The sequence below is a fragment of the Oncorhynchus masou genome, chromosome 1 (assembly GCF_036934945.1).
Source record: "Oncorhynchus masou masou isolate Uvic2021 chromosome 1, UVic_Omas_1.1, whole genome shotgun sequence".
NCBI classification, from domain to species: domain Eukaryota; kingdom Metazoa; phylum Chordata; class Actinopteri; order Salmoniformes; family Salmonidae; genus Oncorhynchus; species Oncorhynchus masou.
The window spans coordinates 22,383,533-22,403,161 of NC_088212.1; the positions used below are offsets into that span (position 1 = coordinate 22,383,533).

The following is a 19,629-nucleotide window of genomic DNA, read 5'->3' on the forward strand; positions in this document are numbered from 1 at the left end:
CTACTTCCAAGAAAACAATATCTTAAATGGAATGCATTCAGGTTTTACGTTTGGCCACAGCACTGTTTCAGCAACATTGAAGGTTTTAAATGACATCCACTGTGCTCTTGATAAGAAGTTATATTGTGTGTCTGTTTTTATTGATTTGTCGAAGGCTTTTGACACCGTGGACCATGCTGTGTTAGTGCAAAGGTTGAAATGTTGTGGAATTACTGGTCATTCTCTAGATTGGTTTATAAATTACCTATCAAATCGTACACAATGTGTAATGGCGGATGGTTGTAAATCTGAGCCCATAGAGGTGTGCTCAGGTGTTCCGCAAGGTTCTATTTTGGGCCCACTGTTGTTAATTTTGTATATCAACAACATTGGGGATCTTATTGAAACAGTGGATGTTCATTTTTATGCAGATGATACTGTTCTTTATTCAAGTGGAAGTAGTTTCTTTAGCTTTTGAAAATGCCCAAAGAGCATTTAACATCATACAACAGAATCTGTATGATTTAAAGCTGATTCTAAATTCGGGTTAAAACAAAATGCATGGTATTTTCAAATGCCAGTCATGTCACAAATCATGTCATTGCTACATTGACTGGACATACTATAGAGCAAGTTAAAGTGTACAAATATTTTGGTGTGTGGGTTGATGATGAGCTGAGCTTCAATGTGCATGGAGAGAATTTGATATATTTTCAAGCTGAAAATAGTATTTTATTACCGGCATAAGGCTGTTTTTTCTTTTGAGGCCACAAAGGAGCTGGTACGATGTACATTACTGTCGGTTTTAGATTTGAGTGACTATTTTTATATATATATACACTGCCTGGCCATGAGGAGAGAGTCTCCTCTGGGTATATATACAGTGCCTTGCAAAAGTATTCGGCCCCCTTGAACTTTGCGACCTTTTGCCACATTTCAGGCTTCAAACATAAAGATATAAAACTGTATTTTTTTGTGAAGAATCAACAAGTGGGACACAATCATGAAGTGGAATGACATTTATTGGATATTTCAAACTTTTTTAACAAATCAAAAACTGAAAAATTGGGCGTGCAAAATTATTTAGCCCCCTTAAGTTAATACTTTGTAGCGCCACCTTTTGCTGCGATTACAGCTGTAAGTCGCTTGGGGTATGTCTATCAGTTTTGCACATCGAGAGACTGAACTTTTTCCCATTCCTCCTTGCAAAACAGCTCGAGCTCAGTGAGGTTGGATGGAGAGCATTTGTGAACAGCAGTTTTCAGTTCTTTCCACAGATTCTCGATTGGATTCAGGTCTGGACTTTGACTTGGCCATTCTAACACCTGGATATGTTTATTTTTTAACCATTCCATTGTCGATTTTGCTTTATGTTTTGGATCATTGTCTTGTTGGAAGACAAATCTCCGTCCCAGTCTCAGGTCTTTTGCAGACTCCATCAGGTTTTCTTCCAGAATGGTCCTGTATTTTGCTCCATCCATCTTCCCATCAATTTTAACCACCTTCCCTGTCCCTGCTGAAGAAAAGCAGGCCCAAACCATGATGCTGCCACCACCATGTTTGACAGTGGGGATGGTGTGCTCAGGGTGATGAGCTGTGTTGCTTTTACGCCAAACATAACATTTTGCATTGTTGCCAAAACGTTCAATTTTGGTTTCATCTGACCAGAGCACCTTCTTCCACATGTTTGGTGTGTCTCCCAGGTGGCTTGTGGCAAACTTTAAACGACACTTTTTATGGATATTTTTAAGAAATGGCTTTCTTCTTGCCACTCTTCCATAAAGGCCAGATTTGTGCAATATACGACTGATTGTTGTCCTATGGACAGAGTCTCCCACCTCAGCTGTAGATCTCTGCAGTTCATCCAGAGTGATCATGGGCCTCTTGGCTGCATCTCTGATCAGTCTTCTCCTTGTATGAGCTGAAAGTTTAGAGGGACGGCCAGGTCTTGGTAGATTTGCAGTGGTCTGATACTCCTTCCATTTCAATATTATCGCTTGCACAGTGCTCTTTGGGATGTTTAAAGCTTGGGAAATCTTTTTGTATCCAAATCCGGCTTTAAACTTCACAACAGTATCTCGGACCTGCCTGGTGTGTTCCTTGTTCTTCATGATGCTCTCTGCGCTTTTAACAGACCTCTGAGACTATCACAGTGCAGGTGCATTTATACGGAGACTTGATTACACACAGGTTGATTGTATTTATCATCATTTATCATTTAGGTCAACATTGCATCATTCAGAGATCCTCACTGAACTTCTGGAGAGTTTGCTGCACTGAAAGTAAAGGGGCTGAATAATTTTGCACGCCCAATTTTTCAGTTTTTGATTTGTTAAAAAGTTTTAAATATCCAATAAATGTCGTTCCACTTCATGATTGTGTCCCACTTGTTGTTGATTCTTCACAAAAAAATACAGTTTTATATCTTTGTTTGAAGCCTGAAATGTCGCAAAAGGTCGCAAAGTTCAAGGGGGCCGAATACTTTCGCAAGGCACTGTTATATATATCAGGAATGTCTAACGCATCATTGTGATCTCTACAGTGCTGTTGGCTGGTCGTCATTGACCTTGCGTAGGCTTAAACACTGGTATACACTGATTTATAAGGCAATATTGGGTAAAATGCTGGCTTAGATGGGGGGGGGTGTACTACTTAGACTTAGACTCTTATGGGTTAAATACACACTATTGATATTTACATTTAATTGATCAGTTGATTACATCCTCGTAGGTATTTCTAGCATTACTCTTTCCTAGAGGAGTTGTGGGTGTGTTTGACTCGTTTTGTGCCCTCATTCTATGTGGTTTCATACTGTGTTTCTGCTGTGTGTTTCAGCATGCCTTACGTCTCCTGGCCTTCGGACAGCTTTATAAGGTTCTGAATATGAATCCTCTCCCTCCAACCAAACCCTCACACAGACTCTCAGGGTCAGACAAAAAAGGTGTGTGTGTGTGTTCACCCTTGAGTGTATGTGCTAGTGCGTAAACTCAGAGATCTCAGGTCGTCTCTGCCCTCCTGAAGGTAAATCCATACTTTGTTCCACAGGAACCTGCCGGAAAAGGCAGCATGAAGATGAACACACTAACGACAGACAACTCTTCAAGAAGATGAAATGCAACCTGATGGGAGGTCAGATTCACTGTTGCTCTCGCTCAACATTTCTGAATCCTTTTCCTCTCTACTCAGCCTGGAGAACAACTTGAAGTAATGTAGATGCATAGTCTTTCTAAAGATCAGCCTATGCCTGTCGACCATACAGGAACTCTAGAATAGAATGCTGGTACATTCCAGAATGTCATTACTCAAAAACAGCATTTTTAGTGGGGTATTCATCCCATACCATCTCTCACTCACCCCTCATGGCTAGTACGGATGTAATTAAATCCCCCCCTCACTGACACCAATCCCACAGGGCTTTAATCTCCCACAGTTCAAAGCAGGGAGTTGAAATGTGTTAGGGATTAAGCCCACCCCCAGGAAGTCTCACACACAATTATCTCTCTCTCTCAGGAAACCCTACCTACATTACAGGACACCCGACCTACAGTGCACTCAAAGTATTCACACCCCTTGACTATTTTCCAAATTTTGTTACATTAGTCTTATTCTAAAATGTATACAAATATTTGTTTCTTCATCAATCTACACACAATACCCCACGATGACAAAGTGAACTGTTTTTTAGACCTTTTTGCACATTTATTATTTTTTAACAGAAATACCTTATAACTATTCAGACCCTTTGCTATGAGACTTGAAGTTGAGCTCAGGTACATCCTGTTTCCATTGAACATCCTTTAGATGTTTCTACAACTTGATTGGAGTCCACCTGTGGTAAATTGAATTGATTGGACATGATTTGGAAAGGCACACACCTGTCTATATAAGGTCCCACAGTTGGCAGTGCATGTCAGAGTAAAAGCCAAGACATGAGGTCGAAGGAATTGTCTGTAGAGCTCCGAGACAGGATGCTGTTGAGGCACAGATCTGGGGAAGGGTACCAAAAAATGTCTGCAGCAATGAAGGTCCCCAAGAACACAGTGGCCTCCATCATTATTAAATGGAAGAAGTTAGGAACCACCAAGACTCTTCCTAGAGCTGGCCACTGGCCAAACTGAGCAATCAGGGGAGAAGATTCTTGGTCATGGAGGTGACCGATGGTCACTGACAGCGCTCCAAAGTTCCTCTGTGGAGATGGGAAAACCTTCCATAAGGTCAACCATCTCTGCAGCACTCCACAAATCAGGCCTTTGGAAGCCACTCCTCAGTAGAAGGCACATGACAGCTCGCTTGGAGTTTGCCTAAAGACTCTCAGACCATGAGAAACAAGATTCTGGTCTGACGAAAAGAAGATTGAAGTCTTTGGCCTGAATGCCAAGTGTCACGTCTGGAAGAAACCTGGCACTATCCCTACGGAGAAAAATGGTGGTGGCAGCATCATGCTGAGGGGATGTTTTTCAGCAGCAGGGACTGGGAGGCTCGTCAGGATCAAGGGAAAGATGAACGGAGCAAAGTACAGAGTTCCTTGATGAAAACCTGCTTCAGCTCTTTCAGGACCTCGGACTGGGGCAAAGGTTCACCTTCCAACAGGACCACGACCCTAAGCATACAGCCAAGACAACCAAGAATGGCTTTGGACAAGTCTCAATGTCCTTGAGTGGCCCAACCAGAGCTCGGACTTGAACCCGATCTAACATCTCTGGAGAGACCTGAAAATAACTGTGCAATGACACTCCCCATTCAATCTGACAGAGCTTAAGAGGATCTGCAGAGAAGAATAGGAAAAACTCCCCAAATGCAGGTGTGCCAAGCTTGTATTTTTATTAGACTTTTTTTATTTAGCTAGGCAAGTCAGTTAAGAACAATTTCTTATTTACATTAACGGCCTACCCCGGCCAAACGCTAACCCGGATGACGCTGGGCCAATTGTGCACCGCCCTATGAGACTCCCAATCACAGCCGGTTGTGATACAGCCTGGAATCAAACCAGGGTCTACAATGACGCCGCAAGCACTGAGATGCAGTGCCTTAGACCGCTGCGCCATACCCAAGAAGACTCAATGCTGTAATTGCTGCCAAAGGTGCTTGAACAAAGTATTGAGTAGAGGGTCTGAATACTTATGTAAATGTGATATTTACATTTTTTTTTTTTTACCTGTTTTGGCTTTGTCATTATGGAGTATTGTGTGTAGATTGACGAGGGGAAAATAAGGCTGTAACTTAACGGAATTAGGGGGGAAAGTCAAGGCGTCTGAATATTTTCCGAATGCGTTTCTTTTTTTACAGGACACCTTACTCACAGGGACACCCTACCTACATTACAGCACAATCCATGTATTACCACCACCACCTCCCACTGACACACCTGTTCCCTCCCTCACTATCACTCCTCGTTGGCCTGGGCATTTAGATTAGAACACACCTTGAACACCTGCCGTGCTGATCTAGTACAGAATCAGAATCCTCTGTATAGAATTAGACCTAGAAAGTACTGTACAGAATGAAACTATTCAGTTGTTCAGAATCACAATGTACCACATACAGTTGAAGTTGTAAGTTTACATTCACTTACGTTGGAGTCATTTAAAACTTGTTTTTCAATCACTTAACACATTTCTTGTTAAACTATAGTTTTGGCAAGTCGGTTAGGACATCTACTTTGTGCATGACACAAGTAATTTTATAACTATTTTTTACAGACAGAAGCGTATAATAGGCTAATTGACATCATTTGAGTCAATTGGAGGTGTACTTGTGGATGTATTTCAAGGCCTACCTTCAAACCCAGTGCCTCTTTGCTTGATATCATGGGAAAATCAAAATAAATCAGCCAAGACCTCAGAAACAAAATTGTAGAGCTCCACAAGTCTGGTTCATCCTTGAGAGCAATTTCCAAACGCCTGAAGGTATCACGTTTATCTGTACAAACAATAGTACGCAAGTATAAACACCATGGGACCACGCAGCTGTCATACCGCTCAGGAAGGGGATGCGTTCTGTGTCCTAGAGATGAACGTACTTTTGTGCGAAAAGTGCAAATCAATCCCAGATCAACAGCGAAGGACATTGTGAAGATGCTGGAGGAAACAGGTACAAAAGTATATATATCCACAGTAAAACGAGTCCTATATCGACATAACCTGAAAAGCCGCTCAGCAAGGAAGAAGCCACTGCTCCAAAACCGCCATAAAAAGCCAGACTACAGTTTGTAACTGCACATGGACAAAGATTGTACTTTTCGGAGAAATATCCTCTGGTTTGATGCAACAAAAATGGAACTGTTTGACCATAATAACCACCGTTATGTTTGGAGGAAAAAGGGGGAGGCTTGCCAGCCAAAGAACACCATCCCAACTGTGAAGCACAGGGGTGGCAGCATCATGTTGTGGGGGTGCTTTGCTGCAGGAGGGACTGGTGCACTTCACAAAATAGATGGCATCATGAGGGATGGAAAATTGTGGATATATTGAAGCAACATTTCAAGACATCAGTCAGGAAGTTAAAGCTTGGTTGCAAATGGATCTTCCAAATGGACAATGACCCCAAGCATACTTCCAAAGTTGTCTCAAAACAGCTTAAGGACAACAAAGTCAAGGTATTGGAGTGGCCATCACAAAGCCCTGATCTCAATCCTATAGAAAATCTGTGGACAGAACTGAAAAAGCGTGTGCGAGCAAGGAGGCCTACAAACCTGATTTGCTTACACCAGCTCTGTCAAAAGGAATGGGCCAAAATCCACCCAACTTATTGTGGGAAGCTTGTGGAAGGTTACCCGGAACGTTTGACCCAAGTTAAACAATTTAAAGGCAATGCCACCAAGTACTAATTGAGTGTATATAAAATTCTGACCCACTGGGGAATGTGATGAAAGAAATAAAAGCTGAAATAAGTCATTCTCCCTACTATTATTCTGACATTTCACGTTCTTAAAATAAAGTGGTGATCCTAACTGACCTAAGATCATTTTTACTAGGATTAAATGTCAGGAATTGTGAAAAACTGAGTTTAAATGTATTTGGCTAAGGTGTATGTAAACTTCTGACTTCAACGGCATACTTTTGATTGATGTTATTGAATGCCTGTATGGTCTCCATGTTTCCTCCTCCTAGTTCTGGACAGTAAGATGATGGACCCCAACCACCCCATGAATGCCCTGATGAGACTGAACCAGGTCCACCCGGGGCTGCATTATAAGCTGTTGTCCCAGTCTGGCCCGGTCCACACTCCAGTCTTTACCATGTCTGTGGACGTACAGGGCACTGTCCATGAGGCCTCTGGCTCTTCCAAGAAGACTGCCAAACTCAAAGTAGCACTTAAGGTAACAAACCTATGTCTGTAAATGTCACAGGATAAACAAATGGAGTAACTTGAGGTTGGTGGAACCTTTAATTTGGGAGAGAACGGGCTTGTGGTAATGGCTGGAGCAGAATCAGTGGAATGGAATATGATGCCATTCCATTAGCTCCGTTCTGGACATTATTATGAGCTGTTCCCCTCAGCAGCCTCCTGTGAATGGGATACATGTTACGAGAGGATGAAGATTAACAGTTAGGACAGGCAGAGGACAGAAGTGGATTTTGAACAAAAACGTAGAATCATCTGTATCTGTACTGTGACACGGACAGTATTACATGGACTCTTGGCAGATATGACAACTTTGGGGTGCTCTCTATCATGATAACACACTGTGTCCAAGTAAGTGCTGCTCCTCTAGATCTTACAGTGCATATTATTTGACCACACCTTTGTTCCTCTTGCTCATGGTCTCCAGGTCCTACAGGCTCTTGGTTACCCAGCTGGCTTCGAAGTGGACCTGGACTCCCTGAGTGCTGATGAGAGGTCTGACGGTGAGGGACGCAACCACAGAAGTGAGAGAAATGACAGAATGTCCACCAGCTCCAGAAGCAACTCTGTCACCTCCACAGACACATGCGAGGTAACCACACAACCGTCACACCAACAACACGAGGTAACCTCACAACCGTCACACTTGGGCTGGGCGGTATACCGTATTTTACTATATACCGGAAGTGATGCACGGACCGGTTTGGGTTTTTACTTTACCCTCTATAACGTTATTTGAATGTTTGGTTTGTTAAATGTGATATGCGGTGTGTAACTTCCCTTTTTATAGTTTACTCCGCTACTTGAGTCATCCCTCTCTCTCTCTCCACTCCGCTTTCCACGCAGACCTACTAGTCCCACCCCGTCACTCAAGGAGTGCATTTGTTGTTGCTTGACCACAAGACACTTTTGTTCAGTCTGCATGGTCAATGCAGCACATGCAACAATGTTGTTTCCAATTTGATCTTAATATAAATCCACAAGCATTCTATAAATACAATATTAGTTTGTGTTTCTTTAATCTGCTAACAGCTAGTTTGTATTTTCTTATTAAGTTAAGCTAAACCGTGTCAGCCACTAATGATAATTGCTAATAAAAGTACTGAGTCAGAGCAAACGAAGCTACCTGATAAAGCCTGATACCAGTGCTGGTGGAGGCCTAAATCAGCATGTTATTTGTGCAACAGTATCTTCTAAATCAAAGAGTAATAGGCGAAGCATGAATATGTTGGCTATATGAATAAAGATTTAATGTAGCCAAAGATTATAGGGTCCCCTAGGAAACACGGAACATCACTTTGGTTCCCACCCTGTCACAATAACTCGTCCATGGCATTTTAATTCGTTGTCTTGTCAAACAACACTGTATTCAAAGTGCCCACTATTATTTATATTCTAATTAGAGTTATAAGAAACATTTTATATTTCCATGATTCCAGAAGTTCACCCAAGTGTTTCGATGCAAGTCGCAATTTCAACATTTGGTTAAAAATAAGGCCTAGTATTTTTGCCCGTATTGGGGCAGTGTGAAAATTCTCAAATGAGTGCAGGAAATGCAGGAAATTATTTTAGGTTGAATTGAACTGTATAAAACAATCAGAATGGAGAAAGACCCATTAAAATAATTTAGAATAGATGTGTTGCCACCCAAGGGTCACACACTTCTCATAAAGCAAGTGTATTACTTTTATTAATCAAAACATAAAATACCGTAAAAAAATGGAAAAATACCATGATATTTTTTGGCCATCTCGCATAGCCCTATATCACACTAACCGCACGAGCTAACCGCACAACCGTCACACTAACCGCGCGAGCTAACCACACAACCGTCACACTAACCGCACAACCGTCACACTAACCGCGCGAGCTAACCACACAACCGTCACACTAACCGCGCGAGCGTCACACTAACATGACAACCTGTTCTGTCATAGCAGCATTTGAAAGCTCATTATTCAGGTCCAGATTGTCTGACTTTCATTGTGTTTGCTTATAGGTGAGAATGATGTTAGAAGGGTGTACATCCCGGATTAATGTTTTGTGTGGTTCACCGACTGGACTCATCCCTAACATTGCTCAGTTCAACTATACGGGGGTCGTGATTTCCCCCCATATTATCATCCCTAGTCCCGCATCCCAGGCCCTCTCCTCACGCCAGGGGGCAAGAACCCAGTGATGGAGCTGAACGAGAAGCGCAGAGGCCTGAAGTATGAACTCTTATCAGAGACTGGCGGCAGCTACGACAAACGCTTCATCATTGAGGTCTTTATCCACACACACACACACACACACCACAGCCTTGCACCTGCTTGACCTTTCACTTTACATAATTTATCTGACTTATCTAAAAACAAAAAAATGAATCTAGAGCGTTGCTATTTCACTGGGCTGTGAAATGGCCATAGTGTAGTTCTGAATGATTGACAGGGTGTGGTGTGTACTGTAGGTGGAAGTTGATAAACAGAAGTTCAGAGGCTCTGGGCCCAATAAGAAAGCAGCGAAGGCTAGTGCTGCCCTCGCTGCTCTGAAGAGACTCTTCTCTGACTCAAAAGACCCCCACAACAAGACGAGGGGGCCCAGGACACCGGTGGGTGGACAAACATCACTGTCAGCACATCCATAGAATTCATATTAGTCGTGCAGCATACGTCCAAATGTATGGAAAGGTGACGCCATAACCGTAATGAATGTGTGTGTTTGCAGGTGAAGAGAACTGTGTCGTCAACCGTGTCTATCCCAGTCCATGCCCACAGCAGGCCTAGAACCAGGCCAGTGATGCACAGAGCACCTTATATCAGCGCTCCACCTACCCATGGGTACCTCCCACCAGGTAAGACCCGGGGCATGGTGTGTAAGTGCGTGGTCCGTCAGGTTTGGGGTCAAATTAATTTAAATTCCAATCAATTCAGGAACAACACTGAAATTTAATTTCTCTTCAATGCTTTAAAAATGGGACGTTTTGGAATTTGGTGAATTTTCTGAATTGACTGGAATTTAAATGGGATTGACAACAATCCTGTTGTCTGTTAGGTTGTTGCTATACACTGAGTATATAAAACATTAAGAACACCTGCTCTTTCCATGACATAGACTGACCAGGTGAAAGCTATGATCCCTTATTGATGTCACTTGTTAAAGCCACTTCAAACACTGTAGATGAAGTGGAGGAGACCATTTTAAAGAAGGATTTTTAAGCCTTGAGACATTGTGTATGTGTGCCATTGATGGTGAGTGGGCAAGACAAAATATTTAAGTGCCTTTCAATGGGGTATGGTAGTAGGTGCCAGGCACACTGGTTTGTGTCAAGAACTGCAACGCTGCTGGGTTTTTCATGCTGAACAGTTTCATGTGTATCAAGAATGGTCCACCACCCAAAGGACATCCAGCGAACTTGACACAACTATTACAAGCATTGGAGTCAACATGAGCCAGAATCCCTGTGTAACGCTTTTGACGCCTTGTAGAGTCCATGCGCTGACAAACTGAGGCTGGTCTGAGTACAAAAGGGAAGGGGGGCGCAACTCAATATTAGGAAGCTGTTCCTAATGTTTGGTAAACTCGGTGTAGAAGTACTACTCCTGTAACTCAAGTTCCTTGACCTCTGTTTTCAGGCTATGGAGCTCCATTTGGCTATGGTCCTGCAGCTGCCTTCCCTGCCTATGGTCCTGCAGCTCCCTTCCCTGCCTATGGTAAGCAGGGGCCAGCAGCTACTAGACCGTGTCATGCATGTGCTTGTTGTTCCACCTCACCTTTCCATTTCCTGATTTCTTAATGAGGGTGGTCAGACAAAGAACAGTCAAATGTGAGATCAGTATTATATCTGCACTTTTCCATTTTTGATCTCTTGACTGGTTCAGTCCACTTGACTGATACACAGGACTAGACTATGTTCTAAGTTTAATTTTAATGGATAGACTACATTTAAAAAATATAAAAAATATTTGTATGTTTTTGCTTGTGAATGCCCTCTGTAATGTTCCCTGTTCTACAATTGTCCCGTCTTCCGTCTCGCACCACGACTGAGTTAGGACGGCTGTTCACCCCATGTGTACAACTTAGACAGAGACTTTAAAAAATAGGATTGTTTTTATTTTATGTTTTGTATAGTTTTTGAATGATATATTTTTAAGGGTACAAAAATACTCGCTTGGATGCACTGTAAAATCGATCTTGTTCCATGGATATTGATTGTCCATACATTTTTGTTATTAATACGTCTTTTGTTCCTAATCTATACATTTAATTGGTTACTTGAGTTGTTTGAGACGTATTTTGAGAAATAATATTCATTTATTTTTTTCAATTGTATATCATTACTTCTTGCCTAGTGTTCTGAAATTCACAGCAAGACCCAAGTCACCACTTTTTTGTTTTAAAATATCCATTGCAATCCTCTCATTCTTTACCTAATCCAACACAGCAAATCCTGACCAAAAATGGCGTCATGTCTACTAGTGTGTAACACTGATTCCTACAGGCCACGGTCGTAACTAAAGTCTCTCTGCTCCCTTCCCTTCTTTCTCCCTCTCTCTGTAGGTGGTTTGTACATTGACAGTGCCTTTTACCAGCCACAAACAATTGCCACTCCTATTATAATTCACCTGGGTCCTCAGGATTTCTTCTGATCTCGCAGCCAGTGGGGGATGACTTGACATTTTGAAACTTCCCGTTTCCTGTCTGACCAGGCTTTATCTACCCTACTAAAGGCTGTCCAAATTCTCCACCCTTTTCACGTATTGTGCAAGTGCACACAAGGGTGGAGAATCGGGACCCATCTCTCTGAGCAGACATCAATCCAAGAAGGAGAAGAAGCACAACATTGTTAGGGTTGGAACTTTCCAGTGTGTTGCAATACTTGACACTCTTTTATATCTACTTGAAATAGTGGAAATGTGCTGTTTTGGAATGGACGTTGCATAACACTGCAATATTTGTGTGATATAAACTCAGCAAAAAAAAGAAACGTCCTCTCATTATCAACTGTGTTTATTTTCAGCAAACTTAACATGTGTAAATATTTGTATGAACATAAGTTTTAACAACTGACACATAAAATGAACAAGTTCCTCAGACATGTGACTAACATAAATTGAATAATGTGTCCCTGAACAAAGCAGGGGAGGGGGGTCAAAATCAAAAGTAAGTCCGTATCTGGTGTTGCCACCAGCTGCATTAAGTACTGCAGTGCATCTCCTCATGGACTGCACCAGATTTGTCAGTTCTTGCTGTGAGACTCTTCCACCAAGGCACCTGCAAGTTCCCTGACATTTCTGGGGGGAATGGTCCTAGCCCTCACCCTCAGGTCCAACAGGTCCCAGTTGTGCTCAATTGGTATTGAGATCCGGGCACTTCGCTGGCCATGGCAGAACACTGACATTCCTGTCTTGCAGGAAATCACACACAGAACGAGCAGTATGGCTGGTGGCATTGGCATGCTGGAGGGTCACGTCAGGATGAGCCTGCAGGAAGGGTACCACATGAGGGAGGAGGATGTCTTTCCTGTAACGCACAGTGTTGAGGCCTGCAATGACGACAAGCTCAGTCCGATGATGCTGTGACACACCGCCCCAGGCCATGATGGACCCTCCACCTCCAAATCGATCCAGAGTACAGGCCTCGGTGTAACGCTCATTCCTTCGATGATAAACATGAATCCGACCATCACCTTTGAGACAAAACCATGACTCGTCAGTGAAGAGCACTTTTGCCAGTCCTGTCTGGTCCAGCGACGGTGGGTTTGTGCCTCCAGGCGACATTGTTGCCGATGATGTCTGGTGAGGACCTGCCTTACAACAGGCCTACAAGCACTCAGTCCAGCCTCTCTCAGCCTACTGAGGACAGTCTGAGCACTGATGGAGTGATTGTGTGTTCCTGGTGTAACTCGGGCAGTTGTTACTTCTATCCTGTACCTGTCCCGCAGGTGTGATGTTCAGATGTACCGATCCCGTGCAGGTGTTGTTACACGTGGTCTGCCACTGCAAGGATGACCAGCTGTCCGTCCTGTCTCGCTGTAGTGCTGTCTTAGGCGTCCCACAGTACGGACATTGCAATTTATTGCCCTGGCCACATCTGCAGTCCTCATGCCTCCTTGCAGCATGCCTAAGGCACGTTCACGAAGATGAGCAGGGATCCTGGGCATCTTTCTTTTGGTGTTTTTCAGAGTCCGTAGAAAGGCCTCTTTTAGTGTCCTTCGTTTTCATAACTGTGACCTTAATTGCCAACCGTCTGTAAGCTGTTAGTGTCTTAACGACCGTTCCACAGGTGCATGTTCATCAATTGTCTGGTTTATTGAACAAGCATGGGAAACCGTGTTTAAACCCTTTACAATGAAGATAAGTGAAGTTATTTGGATTTTTATGAATTATCTTTGAAAGACAGGGTCCTGAAAAAGGGCTGTTTCTTTTTTGCTGAGTTTTATTTGTATATATATCACACACACACACACGGTACCAGTCAAGTTTGGGCACAGCTACTCATTCAAGTTTTATTTATTTATAACTTTTTTCTACATTGTAAAATAATAGTGATGACTTAAACTATGAAATAACACATGGAATCATGTAGTAACCAAAAAAGGGTCAAACAAATCCAAATATATTTGAGATTCTTAAATAGCCACGTTATGCCTCAACCAGCTTCACCTGGAATGCTTTTCCAACAGTCTTGAAGGAGTTCCCATATGCTGAACACTTTATGGCTGCTTTTCCTTCACTCTGCGGTCCAACTCATCCCATACCAATTGGGTTGAGGTCAGGTGATTGTGGAGGCCAGGTCATCTGATGCAGTACTCCATCACTCTCCTTCTTGGTCAAATGGCCCTTACACAGCCTGGAGGTGTGTTGGGTCATTGTCCTGTTGAAAAACAAATGATAGTCCCACTAAGCGCAAACCAGATGGGATGCCGTACCGCTGCAGAATGCTGTGGTATCGTGCCTTGAATTCTACATTTTTCACTGACAGTGTTACCAGCAAAGCACCCTCACGACACCTCCATGCTTCATGGTGGGAACCACACATGTTGATATCATCCATTCACCTACTCTGCGTCTCACAAAGACGTAGCGGTTGGAACCAAAAATCTCAAATTTGGACTCATCAGACCAAAGGACAGATTTCCACTGGTCTAATGTCCATTACTCATGTTTCTTGGCCCAAGCAAGTCTCTTATTCTTATTGGTGTCCTTTTAGTAGTGGTTTCTTTGCAGCAATTTGACCATGAAGGCCTGATTCACGTAGACTCCTCTGAACAGTTGATGTTGAGTTGTGTCTGTTACTTGAACTCTGTGAAGCTTTTACTTGTGCTGTAATTTCTGAGGCTGGTAATTCTAATGAACTTATTGTCTGCAGCAGAGGTAACTCTGTGTCTTTCTTTCCTATGGCGGGCCTCATGAGAGCCATTTTTATAGCGCTTGATGATTTTTTGCGACTGCGTATGAAGAAACATTCAAAGTTCTTGACATTTTCCGGATTGACTGACCTTCATGTCTTAAAGTAATGGACTGTCGTTTCTCTTTGCTTATTTGAGCTGCTCTTGCCATAGGCCTATTTAGTATATACTTGGGGTTTTACCATCTTCTGTATACCACCCTTGTCACAACAAAACTGGTTGGCTCAAATGCATTAAGAAGGAGGCAAATTAACCTTTTTAACAAGGCACACCTGTTAATTGAAATGCATTCCAGGTGACTACCTCGTGAAGCTGGTTGATAGCTTTGCACACTCTTAGCATTCTATCATCAGGGAAAAGAGTGGTTACTTTGAAGAATCTCAAATATATTTTGATTTAACATTTTGGTAGCATGATTCCATATGTGTTCTTTTATAGTTTTGACGTCTTCACTATTATTCTACAATGTAGGAAGGTGTACAAATAAAGAAACCATTGAATGAGTTGGTGTGTCCAAACTTTTGACTGGTACTTTGTGTGTGTATGTATGTTACGAGTTTAATTTGTAAGTACTGTAAAAACAATTTCCACATTTTAAGTGTTAGCAGAGCTTAGACTAATACTAGTCCATTTAAAAAAATGTCAAAGTAGCAGTTAATAGCATAACTCTACTATGGCCAGCACATTTACATATTGAATGATATCTACAACCAGGAATTAGTAACTCTCAATTTCTGTCTCCATCTCTCACACATGCACCTAATCCTGTAACAGTGGGCAAGACATGCATGTATTTTTCAAGTTTTCTCTGTAATTGATGTATCTGTCTTCAGGAAGTCTTATATCCTGTTTGTTGTGGTTTAATGGCTTTGCCTGCACTTGATCAAATGCTGCTGGTATTGAATGTCCTCTAAAGTTAGTGCACACGTCTATGTCGTGTGCTCATGGTATTACGTCTATGTTGTGTGCTCATGGTATTACGTCTATGTCGTGTGCTCATGGTATTACGTGTTCTATCCATTATTTTCTCAGAACAATATTCAGATGGACTTGTGATTTGATTTGTTTAAAAAAAAAAATTCTCAATGAGAATGATTTCTTTGTAAAAACACAACACAACTTTATGAAACCTGAGCGCTCCTTCAGTGGCAGCTTTGTTATACCCTCCAGTTCAATTATTTGTTGTTTTCTGGACATTTTCTTTTATCTTTTTGTGAATGTACTGTCTCATTGCCCTCAACTATTTCTACAGTCTTATGAGTGTCTCAATCCTAGAATAAAGGGCTGACTATACCTGTTATTAGTGATTTACTGCTCTTGGACCCATTCATCCATACGTTTCGTCTTGAGCTGTTACTGCTTGCCACAGGATTCTGTTTTGTATGAGCATGCAGTGGGGAGTATCTCTGTACAGTACAAATTGAATTTAGCATTAAACAAACCTTTTAAAGAGAGTCTTGGACATGTGAGTTAGTTATAGGCCTTGCCACCTGGAGTCAAGCTCTCCATGGTAGCCACTAGAGCCCCTTGCTTCCAGCCTTGCCCACATAGCAGCTTGTCCTGACGTTGGCCCCGAATGGGACCCAAAATAAGCTCTAGTTGCATCTTCACACACTGGGCAGGCTAGCAACTGCCTGACACAGAGGAATGGTGAAGTCATTTGATCCTAGACACACATGATCATATCGGATGGATCTGCAGAGACGCTGGTATTTTTAGCAGTGTGAGCCAAGCAGGAGGTGGCGTACGATTACGCAACGCTGGCACTTGCGTTAGTGGTGGTAGCTTTGCTGCGGTCTGTCATCCTATCTTTCCACTGACTGTCCCAATAAAACTTGTAAATATATATTCATCTCCTTTTGGTCTGTAACCACTGATAGATGAAAGTACATTTTGTTGCACCATTTGAGTAAAATTTTATAGGATTTTTCTTACTTTACAGTGCTGTATAGTCCTTTTGAGATCAATGGTCATGAAGTAGTCAGACCAGAACTATATATATGTATATATCACAGGTTGGTAGCACCTTTTTTAGTTGGGCTCCCGAGTGACGCAGCGTTCTAAGGCACTGCATCTCAGTGCTAGAGGTGTCACTACAGAAACCCTGTTTCGGTCCCAGGCTGTATCACAATCGGCCATGATTGGGAGTCCAATAGGACGGCACACAATTTGCCCAGCGTCGTCCGGGTTAGGGTTTGGTCGTCATTGCAAAGAAGAATTTGTTCTTAACTGACCTGCATAGTTAATTAAAGGTTAAATATATAAAATAAAAAAAGATGCTGGGCTGTCAGTTTTTCAGGGCCTCCATCTCAATCCTCCTGCCCCTATCGGGTGGCAGGCTGTGTTTGAAGACATGGGTTTAAGAACAAGATAATTTATTAATTATTAGCATGTGGAGGGTGCATTCTAGCACTTCCAAGCCAAAGCCTATGGCAATGTTTTGTAAATATAGACTCTGCTTCAAACCATTGACAACTGAAGGGCCCAGTTTGATTGTTTGGGACAGATCCTCATGAGTTGTGGCACAAATTCGTCTCCGCCCCCTTTATAAATCCTCTGGTCACGTAATTACTTTTTAGGTTTGTCATTTTTTCAATGACTTCAAATGCAATATGTAATATGGTTCCATTTCAGAGCAGCAGTGATCTCCATCACTTTACAGCTCTCTTGCCAATCATTTTCCTCATTTTTAGTCAGGGTTTAATTAGTAATTACAAACATTAGCTTTCAACCTCTACTTAGTAAAAGTAGCACACCAACACCTGATTCAACTAATGTCAACTTCTCAAAGGCTTGATTATTATAATTTTTTTTTTGTTGAATCAGTCGCTGCTCTGGAACCAAAACCTGCACATCTGGGAAAAGCATGTGGAGTGTGGCAGCAGCACCCTCTACTGGCCTTTAGCCTCTACTCGATCAGGGTCGTCAGTGGAGGTATCAGTTTCGGTTTCTCTCCAAATTGACTCCACTTTCAAAAATACTGAACAGAAATATAAACGCAAAATATTAAGTGTTGGCCCCATGTATCATGAGCTGAAATAAAAGATCCCAGAAACGTTCCATATGCACAAAAATGCTTATTGTCTAGAATTTGGTGCACAAATTTGTGTACATCCCTGTTGTGGGCATTTCTCTTCTTCCAAGATAATCCATCCACCTGACAGGTGTGGCATATCAAGAAGTTGATTAAACAGCATGATCATTACACAGGTGCACCTTATGCTAGGGACAATAAAAGTCCACTTTAAAATGTGCAGTTTTGTGTCACAACATGTGACAGATCCCTCAAGTTGAGGGAGCATGTAAATGGCATGATGACTGCAGAATTTAATGTTAATTTCGCTACCATAATCCATCTCCAACATTGTTTTAGAGATTTGGCAGTACGTCCAACCAGCCTCACAACCGCAGACCACGTGTAACAGCGTCAACCCAGGACCTCCACATCCGACTTCACCTGCGGGATCGTCTGAGACCAGTCACACAGACAGCTGATGAAATAAAGCTTCATTCTGATTGGCTAAATCAGGCTCCCAAGTTGGTGGGTCTATGCCCTCCCAGAACCACCAATGGCTGCACTCCTGCCCAGTCGTGAAATCCATAGATTTGGCCCTAATTCATTTATTTCAATTGACTGATTTCCTTATATGAACTGTAACTCATTGAAATTGTTGCATGTTGCATTAATATTTTTGTTCAGTATAGATCCATTTGGAAGTCAGAAGTTTACATACACCTTAGCCAAATACATTTAAACTCAGTTCTTCAAAATTCCTGACATTTAATCCTGGTATAAATTCCCTGTCTTGGGTCAGTTAGGATCACCACTTTATTTTAATAATGTGAAATGTCAGAATAATAGTAGACTGATTTATTTCAGCTTTTATTTATTTTATCACAGTCCGAGTGGGTCAGAATTGTACATACACTCAATTAGTATTTAGTAGCATTGCCTTTAAATTGTTTAACTTGGGTCAAACGTTTCGGGTAGCCTTCCACAAGCTGGGTGAAAGTTGGTCCATTCCTCCTGACAGAGCTGGTGTAACTGAGTAAGGTTAGTAGGCCTCCTTGCTGGCAGACGCTTTTTCAGTTCTGCCCACAAATTTTCAATAGGATTGAGGTCAGGGCTTTGTGATGGCCACATCAATACCTTGACTTTGTTGTCCTTAAACCATTTTGAAACAACTTGGAAGACCCATTTGCGACCAAACTTTAACTTCCTGACTGATGTCTTGAGATGTTGCTTCAATATATTCACATAAATTCCATTTCTCATGATGCCATCTATTTTGTGAAGTGCACCAGTCCCTCCTGCAGCAAAGCACCCCGACAACATGATGTTGCCACCCCTGTGCTTCACAGTTGGGATGGTGTTCTTCACCTTGCAAGCCTCCCCCTTTTTCCTCCAAACATAACAATGGTCATTATGGCCAAACATAATTATTTTTGTTTCATCTGACCAGAGGACCTTTCTCCAAAAAGTACAATCTTTGTCCCCAATGTGTAGTTGCAAACCGTAGTCTGGCTTTTTTATGGCGGTTTTGGAGCAGTGGCTTCTTTCTTGCTGAGTGGCCTTTCAAGTTATGTTGATATAGGACTTGTTTTACTGTGGATATAGATACTTTTTGTACTTTTGTGTTTCCTCCAGCATCTTCACAAGGTCCTTTGCTGCTGTTCTGAATGCATCAAAGTACATTCATCTCTAGGACACAGAACACGTCTCCTTCCTGAGCGGTATGACGGCTGTGTGGTCCCATGGTGTTTATACTTGCGTACTATTAATTGTACAGATGAACGTGGTACCTTCATGCATTTGGAAATTGCTCCCAAGGATGAACCAGACGTGTTGAAGTCTGTATTTTGTTTCTGAGGTCTTGGCTGATTTCTTTTGATTTTCCTATGATGTCAAGCAAAGA

The 19,629-nt window shown here is 42.2% G+C and overlaps 1 protein-coding gene across 1 annotated transcript in view; it reads left to right on the top strand.

Annotated features, from left to right (window-relative positions):
• LOC135538778 (spermatid perinuclear RNA-binding protein-like) overlaps positions 1 to 16,006 on the top strand; it is a 28,849-nt gene extending 12,843 nt beyond the window's left edge. Inside the window, exons 8-16 of the mRNA XM_064964727.1 lie at positions 2,815 to 2,920; positions 3,025 to 3,108; positions 7,089 to 7,297; positions 7,751 to 7,915; positions 9,454 to 9,588; positions 9,773 to 9,913; positions 10,030 to 10,156; positions 10,938 to 11,015; positions 11,863 to 16,006. Of these exons, the coding sequence (XP_064820799.1) occupies positions 2,815 to 2,920; positions 3,025 to 3,108; positions 7,089 to 7,297; positions 7,751 to 7,915; positions 9,454 to 9,588; positions 9,773 to 9,913; positions 10,030 to 10,156; positions 10,938 to 11,015; positions 11,863 to 11,951 (1,134 nt within the window). The 3' untranslated portion in view covers positions 11,952 to 16,006. The remainder of the gene's footprint in view (positions 1 to 2,814; positions 2,921 to 3,024; positions 3,109 to 7,088; positions 7,298 to 7,750; positions 7,916 to 9,453; positions 9,589 to 9,772; positions 9,914 to 10,029; positions 10,157 to 10,937; positions 11,016 to 11,862) is intronic.
• The last annotated feature ends 3,623 nt before the right edge of the window (positions 16,007 to 19,629 follow it).